The sequence below is a fragment of the Chenopodium album genome, chromosome 3 (genome assembly GCF_948465745.1).
Source record: "Chenopodium album chromosome 3, dcCheAlbu1.1, whole genome shotgun sequence".
In the NCBI taxonomy this organism is placed as follows: Eukaryota; Viridiplantae; Streptophyta; class Magnoliopsida; order Caryophyllales; family Amaranthaceae; genus Chenopodium; species Chenopodium album.
Window position 1 is genome coordinate 50737459 of NC_137836.1, and position 8663 is coordinate 50746121.

The 8663-nt window shown below is 47.2% G+C and overlaps 1 protein-coding gene across 1 annotated transcript; it reads left to right on the forward strand.

The window, feature by feature from the left end:
* The first annotated feature begins 346 nt into the window (after nt 1-346).
* Nucleotides 347-1276, forward strand: LOC145625100 (uncharacterized). The gene has a single exon (XM_081678182.1). It carries the CDS (start codon nt 347-349, stop codon nt 1274-1276), a length of 930 nt encoding a protein of 309 aa, XP_081534308.1.
* The last annotated feature ends 7387 nt before the right edge of the window (nt 1277-8663 follow it).

Consider the following 8663-nt stretch of genomic DNA (forward strand, 5'->3'; position numbering starts at 1 on the left):
CATATATAACGTCTCTTTGGGCAGAGGGCTAACAAGCCTTAACAAAGAGTGCAAGTGTTCTTTCAGCTTTTGTAAGGCCGCCTCAGCATCATCCCTCCATTCAAATCTAGTCTTCTTCCTGATTACTCGGAAAAAATAAAGGCATTTGTCACCTGACCGGCTGAGGAACCTCCCTAATGGCACCAAGAAACCGATTAGTCTATGTAATTCCTTAACAGTACGGGGTGACTTCATGTCAATCACCGCCTGTATCTTCTCAGGGTTAGCCTCTATCCCCCTTTGATCAATAAGGAATCCGAGAAACTTCCCAAACTTCACAGGGCTAATAGACGAGACTGACAGAGCAATGCTGAGTAGGAAGGCACCAGGTTACCCAGTTAAGCGGGCAGAGGTCACCCGGGCAAAGAACACGCCCAGGGCTGAACAGCCGAGCAGAGCCGAGCAAAGTCGCAGAGAAGCGGACAGAGCAGTGGGGCTGAGAAGGTCAGACCCAAGGAGAGGGCCAAGACCTGGAAGGTTCGACCAATATACCCCACTAGCACACTCAAGGTCTCATATATTCAGCGTGAATAAAGCCGATGATAAGTGGCAAAGACCCCCAAGGATGGTTAATGGAAACCGTGATACGAGCAAGTGGTGTGACTACCATAGAGACCATGGCCACACCACTGAAGAATGCACACACTTGAAGGATAACATAGAAGATTTAGTCATTAGAGGGTACCTGAATCAATTTAAGCAGCGCGATGACCCTCCGAGAAGGAGGGATGAGGATAGAACAGGCTGCGCTGACCGCAGAGGAGGTCATAGGGGTACCGCTGGAGACGGAGACAGAGATGGCAAGCCAGAACGCAGGGTATATGTGATCAGTGGGGGTCCGGTGCATGGAGGAACAGTTAATAGAGCACGGGCTGACCTGCGGGCGATGATACATCAAATAAACGACAATGAAAAGCGTAGATGGCCGCCTCTTCCCCTGCAGCCTCGAGCCACGTTTGACGAGTATGACCAGAAAGGCATAATTTACCCTCATGATGATCCACTGGTACTGACAATGAGAATTGCAAACTGGGAAGTGGATAGGATATTGATAGATGGAGGCAGCTCAGCCAACATCATATACATCAGCGCGTTCAACGAGCTGAAGTTGGACAAGAAGGATATGAAGAGGGTGAGTTACAAAGTCACCGGGTTCAATGGATCAGGGCTAACCCCGGAAGGCATAATCGAGCTCTCAGTTCGGGTGGGTGAGAGATCAAGAAGGCGTGATGTTTGAGCAGAATTCCTTGTGATAAACTCTCCTTCACCCTATAATGTGATCATGGGAAGATCACTCATCCACAAAATAGGCGGAGTGGTATCCACCTATCACCTTGCCATGGCCTACATAACTAATGAGGGACGGTCAGCAAAGCTGAGGGGAAGTCAGAAGACAGCTCAACAATGTTACATAACTGCCCTAAAGCAGCCCGCAAAAACCAGACAACAGTCTGACTTAGAGAGAAGGCCCCCTGAGCGGGCTAAGAGGAAGTCAAGGGAAGGGAAGCGTGAAGAGTATCACATGGAAAAGGATAAACGGAAGTTAGCAATGGAAAACTTCGAGCCTGCAAAAGAGGAGATGGCTAGGCCACTTCCTAGTGGGGAGCATGTCACTGTCGAGCTCACAAAAGGTGACCCCTCGAGAACGGTGAAAATTGGGAAAGACATTGATCAAGGAGTAGGGGTACACCTCGTAGAGCTGCTGAGGAAGAACAAGGATATTTTCTCATTTTCCACAGATGAGATGCCCGGAATCGACGCTGCGGTCATGGTACATAGGCTGAATGTGAAGGAGAATATTAAGCCAGTTAGGCAGAAAAAGCGAAGCTTCTCCACGGAGAAAAATCAAGCAATCCAGGAGGAGGTGGAGAAACTCTTGGAGGCAGGATTCATTGAACCTTGTTACTACCCAAAGTGGTTAGCCAACGTGGTAATGGTGAAGAAAGCAAATGGCCAGTGGAGAATGTGTGTTGATTTCAAAGATCTCAATAAGGCATGCCTAAAAGACTGTTACCCGCTGCCACGAATCGATCAGCTGGTAGACTCAACCAGCGGGCATGCCTTGCTAAGCTTCATGGACGCCTTTTTAGGGTACCATCAGATCAGCATGCATGAACCAGCCCGGCAAAAAATCGCATTCATCACCGAAGGGGGAGTGTACAATTACATAGCTATGCCCTTCGGGTTGAAGAATGCTGGGGCAACCTTTCAGAAGGAAATGGATAAAGTATTCCTACACCAGAAGGGTAGAAATGTTGAAGTATACGTTGACGACTCAATTGTTAAGAGCGTCACACAGGCAAGGCATATCATGGATCTGGAAGAAACATTTGCCACCCTAAACAAGTATAAAATCAAACTCTACCCGAAGAAATGTGTCTTTGGAGTGAGCTCAGGAAAGTTTTTAGGTTTTCTAATCACCGAAAGAGGGATAGACGCAAATCCAGAAAAGGTCAAAGCAGTCCTAAGCTGCCTAAGCCTAAGTGCGTCAAGGATATCATGCGGTTGACGGGCAGAATGGCCGCGCTGACCAGGTTCATCAGCAAGTCAGCGGATAGGGCTCTACTGTTCTATCAGCTACTAAAAGGGAATAGAGAATTTAAGTGGGGATTCAAAGAAAAAGAAGCCTTTGAGGGTATTAAGGAGCATCTGACTAAGCTCCCAACAATGATCAGCCCGGAGCTGAGGGAAAAGTTGCAACTGTACATCTCTGCGTCAATACAGACAATCACAGCCGTTCTGTTGGTGGAAAGTCAAAAGCAGCAGAGGCCAATATACTTCGTAAGCCATGTACTGACTGAGGCAGAACAAAGGTACCAATTGGTAGAGAAGCTGGCCTTCGCAGTGGTCACTACAACAAGAAAACTAAAACCATATTTTGACGCGCATGTAATACAAGTCCTCACAAATCACCTACTGGAAAAAGCGTTATAGAAAATGGATGCTTTCGGCAGACTCCTAAAGTGGGCAATTGAACTTTCTGAGTATGAATTCGAGGTCAAACCTAGGGCAGCCATCAAGGCACAAGCCTTAGCGGATTTCATATTGGAAGCCTCTTATGAGGAAAAAGAGGATGATATTGGGGTCTGGAAGGTGGAAGTAGATGGATCCTCAGCCCAAACGGGAAGTGGAGCAGGAGTCATAATAACATCTCCAAAGGGAAATGTATTTGAGTACGCCATAAAGTTCAAGTTCAAAGCATCAAACAACAAAGCAGAGTACGAAGCAGCGCTGGCAGGCCTGCGTAAGAGCATCGCAGCGGGAGCTCGCAAAGTACATCCACAAACTAATTCTCAGCTCGTTGCCAGCTTATTGCAGGGAGCGTACGAGATTAAAGAAGTCGCCATGATGAAATATGTAACTAAATTAAAGGACCTGGCAGCTTAGCTAGTCCACTTTCAGATAGACTTAGTTCCCAGAGCAGGAAATTCCCAGGCTGTCGCTTTATCTAAGTTAGCCAGTTCCACATTACAGAGCCTCACAAGGATAGTGATGGTTGAAGTTCTAGAGGACAGCAGTATTACCGAAAAGGAGCAGGTAAATTGCATTGGACAGCAGAGGGCTTGGTTTTCAGACATTCTGGTGTACAAAGTTCATGGCTCGCTGCCCGATAACGAAGTACAAGCTAAGAAGGTGAAGAAGGACGCCAATTGATATGTAGTGATGAATGGGGAGCTCAACAAAAAAGGCTTCTCAAAACCACTACTGAGGTGCATCCCAGAGTGGAAGCAGGAAGGCATTATGGAAGAAGCTCACTCGGGAATATGCGCTAACCACATTAGTGGAAAGGCATTGGGAGTAGAAGTCCTCAGAAGGGGGGCATACTGGCCAACTCTCACGCAAGAGGCGCTAGCATATGTAAAAAAATGCGACAAGTGTCAAAAGTATTCGCCAGTTATAAATCAACCAGCAAATGATCTAACTCTAATCCTCATCCCGATCCCGTTTGGTCAGTGGGTAATGGACATATTGGGACCTTTCACCACAGGGTTAGCGAGCAGGAAGTATCTCATCGTGGCAGTAGATTACTTTACAAAGTGGATAGAAGCTGAACCCACTAAGTACATAAAGGCAGTCCAAGTAAGGACATTCATATGGAAAAACATCATCACAAGATTCGGTGTGCCACATTGCATAGTCTTTGATCATTGTTGTCAGTTCGACTGTGACACCATCAAGGACTACCTAGAGGACATTGGCACCAATTATGCAAGTTCCTCAGTCTGCCATCCGCAGGGTAATGGCCAGGCAGAAGCAGCAGGCTGATCCCGACAGCCTTGCAAAGGAAGCTGAGGAATACAAAGGCCTATAGGCAGACCTAGTCCCAGAGGTCCTGTGGGCAAACAAAACCACTAAGAAGGAGTCCACTGGTAAAAGCCCTTTCACCCTGGCCTATGGGACTGATGCAGTAGTCCCAGTGGAAGTGCAAATTCCCAACCTGAGGATACAACACTATGAGCAACAAGGAAATGAAAAGCGCATGCTGGAAGAGCTAGATTTCCTACCAGAAGTAAGGCTAAAAGCAGCTCTCAAGCTGGCAGCCTAGAAGAACAGAATTTCAAAAGCTTTCAACAAGAGAGTCAAGCATAGAGAGCTCCTCCCCGGAGATTTAGTCCTTAGAAGGACAACAGCAGTGGGAAGAGAAAATCAGCATGGAAAGTTGTCAGCGAATTGGGAAGGCCCTTTTATTATTCACGAGCAGGTTGGACCATGAGTATGTTCCGTAAATCTATTTAATATGTTATGCCCCAGCATCATATGCTAACATGCAGACGTCAAACAAGAATAATTATAAAGTGTTAGAGGAAAAAAAACACTCTAGCACAAAGTGGCAAAGTACCGTTAAAACGACAAGTTAAAGCATCCCTCCCTAAAACCTCACCTCACCTGCTCAAAGCAAAACAGGGCACCACCTCGGGGACGCCTGAGGGGGAGGCATGGCACATTCAACTTGAGCAGGAGAGAAAAGGTGAAATAAATAAGATGAGCTATGTGGGCAACACTAAGGTTCTCTTAGTCTCACTTAGCCCAAATCTTTGAAGGGGAGAGGAAAGGAGGAGACAGACATACACTAAGCCCTTATGAAAAGAAGTAAGCAGGCACAAAACGACAAGTCGCAACATAAACAAGCTGAACGACATAGACAAGTCACTGTATAAACAAGATGAACGACATAAATAAGTCACAGCAAAACAAGCTGGATGACATAAAGAAAAAGAAAAGCTGATCGACACAAAAAAGTCTCAGCAGGGCAGATTAAATAACGCGCAATCGAATAAACTAATCAGCATGCAAACCTATCTCTACAAAAATCAAGTAGTGTACATAGTGCACAAGCATCCAAAGCAAACAAGACAGGAGGAGCAAAGCTCACAAGGGCTCCTGCTAAGCACAGCAGGGAGAAGGAGAGCAAAAGAGCCCTCAGCAACCAAATCAAGAAATCAGTGAAGCCCAACCTACGAGGTTTCACCAAATACAACACAGAGACTGTTGTGCCAAGGTCAAGGTACTGCTACACCTTGGCCCAGCAGCAATTCCAGACAAATACACAGACTATGAAATAATCAGCAGGTAAAATGACAGACGCATTCAGCAAGATAAATCATCATAGTTACAAAGCTGAACCCCTGCCCACCAAGGCAAAGTAAACATCCAACAAGTTAATTACAACATATGCAACGCCGAGCCCTCGTCCACCAAGACAAGGAAACACTCAGCGAATATAGTTGGAAAAATATAAAGTTAAGTCAAGCAGGAAAGGTCTAGCAACAAAAGATAAAATGTTCAGTAGAAACATAGAGAATTATAATCTTCGGCGGCTATACACCCCAAAGATAGAAGCAAAAACTACTTGGTTACTACATATCTGGGTGAGGGGATCTCAGAAGAACCACTGGAGTAGGAGGGTGACAACCGCCATAGCCTTTATTGGTCACCATCCAAAGACTCCACTCCAATAGCCGCAACAACATCAGGGAAGAGAGGATGATTAGCAGATAATAACACGAGGATGATTAGCAGGGAAATCAAATGTGCCAGCCTCTCCTGTAACCTCACCATCACCATATAAGCTGCTTACGCACCGAGCTGCAGCCTCCCATCCACCCTCAAGGCGATCAGCCAACAACTTAGCAAAAACAGGGGAGAGCACGAAGGCTTTGAGTGCCTCCTTCCTGGCAGCTTCCAGCTCAGCAGTGTGCGCAGCTCGCAAATCTGCAATCTTTGCCTCTAACGTTTGCACCCTGGCTTGAGAGGTCTTCATTTGCTCCTCGCAACCCTTCAACTTGGTCTGAGTGAGCTGAAATTCTCCCAACTGGAGCTGTGGGGCGTCTGCCCTCTCCCTCAGTGGAGTCACCTCACTAACCAAGTAAACCTGAAGTGTTGCGAAAGACTGGGATGGGAGGCGAGCCCCCCCCATCTTCCGCATATCTTGCTCATCCTAGCATCCCTTTCAGCCTGAGCTTGTTGAACCTCCAAATTCTTCAAAGAGAGAGTTAAGCCCTGATTCTAATACTCCTTCTCCACTGACATTAGAGCATTGGATAAATCTCCCATAGACATAACAAGCTGCAAGAAAAGCAGAGGGAAGGAGGAGTGAGCCAAAGAAAAGGTTAACTAAAAATAAAAGTAAAACAAGACAGTAACAACAGAGTAAGCAAAGAAGAAAAGAAAAGCTAAAATGAAAAAGAGAAAGGCCAAAAGCAGAAACTAACCTTCGCGTAGTAGCTAGGAGGCTGACTGAGCTGCGCGTTGAATCAGCAGGAAAACGAACCCCTTGAGTCAGGCGGTACCCCAAAGTACCACCAATCTGAGGGTCGTCCACAAACAAAGACTCATCAGCCCTCACATTCATCAGGGGCCGAAAGGGAGCATTCTCAGCTTCTGCAAGGCAGAGTATTGGGCGGAGATGGACATCAATGGGAACCTCAGAAAACTCAATAGCCCCAGTAGGGCGGAAAGTTCCTCCAGTAGAAAGTGAGGTAGCAGACAAAGGGTTCTCAAAAGCATCACTCAAAAATTGGTGAACACAACGGTTAAGTTCACTAGAATTTTAAGTGTCCACCCCCCCCCCCCATCATCATTCCCACCTGGAAGCCTGGTGTTGGCGGATGCAGATGCAAGAGGATCAGGACCAGGAGAGGTGCGACCCTTTTTCGCTTCCGGCTCATCTCCAGTAGGGGTAGAGGACACTGGATCATCCTCTAAGTCGATAATTGGACGATCCTGCTGGTGAGAACCCCCTGCCCGGGAGAGCCCACCCCTTGAAGCACTTCGAAGCCACCCTCTCAGCCCGTAGAGACGCGGCAGAAATCTAGGAAGCTCAATGACAGTCTCGTCAGGGAGCTGAGAGTCAGTGGCTGCAGCAGAAGGGACAGCTGTATCCTTCGCAGTAATAGAATCATCAATAGAAGAAGGAAAGAGCAGAACATGCTCAGCAGAAGAAATGGGTTTTTCACCCACAGTAGCGGTCTCAGCCCCCTCAGAGGGAAACTGGAGAATACTATTAGCAAAATCATCGGCAATAGCTTTTGGATCATCAGAAGCTTGATCACGCTGTCTTTTGGCAACAAAAGTCGGAGGTGCCACCTGGCCGGAAGCCGCGACAGACTACTTCTCAGGGGAAGCATCAGGCGCCACTAATGCCTCAGATTCTGAAGCCACCCTTCGAGGAGTAGGCCGAGTCTCACGCCTTCTCCCAACAGTAGAGGACGAAGGCTGGACCCAACACGCTCACCAGTAGCTGCTGTGCCAACGAGAGCCCGCTGCTCAGCAGGAGCTAGCCGCACCTCACCCTTCAGAGAGCCCGCAAACACCTCCAGCGTGTCAAAGAGCTGAGGAGGATTCTCAGAGGTAGTAGTCAAAGGGTCTTTCCAATTATCAGCCAGCCTAAGCATACGTTTGTCCAACTTATCATAGCCTGAAAAGCAAAAGGGCAGAAAAGTCAAGTAAAAAAAAAGAGGAAGAAAAAGAAAGGACAGAAAGTTGAAAACTTACCAGACTCATGCGTACTACACAAACGCATAGCAGAGAGCTGATCGTTACCCACAATATATATTGAGTTGGGCAGCCAAATCTTGGGGAACTTAGAGTCACCAGTCCCCGCTCCTTGCAGAGCCTCAAAAGCCTCTGTCTCACGAGCAGGCTCAGCAGGGGAGACACTAACTCCTTCCATGTTAGTGCGGATCTCTCTGAAGTTGCGCGGTGCAGCTAAATTAGAAGGCACCTTCTCCCAGAAAAATTTGCCAGTCTAGTCCCTAAAACGACCAAGTTTTAGGTAGGACAAGACCTTGCTCTCCTTAAAAGCAACATAATACCACCCTGACTCAGTCTTAGAAGCAGATCTCTTCAGGCTCATCAAAGACTTGAACAGATGCAGGGACTCAAGATACCTTCGAAACCTTAAAAACCACAGCAAACATATCAAAGTATGAAGGGAAGCAGGATGCACCAGAGATATACAAATATTGAAGGCACGTAGCAACTTCTCCAGGTTGGGGTTTAGAGGGAACCTCAAGCCCAAATCCACCTGTGAAGCGAACATAACAATATGACCAGCAGGAGGAGCTGATAGCTTGGCACCATCACCAGGGAGAACCAGCTCGTAACCCTCCCCAAAACCATAG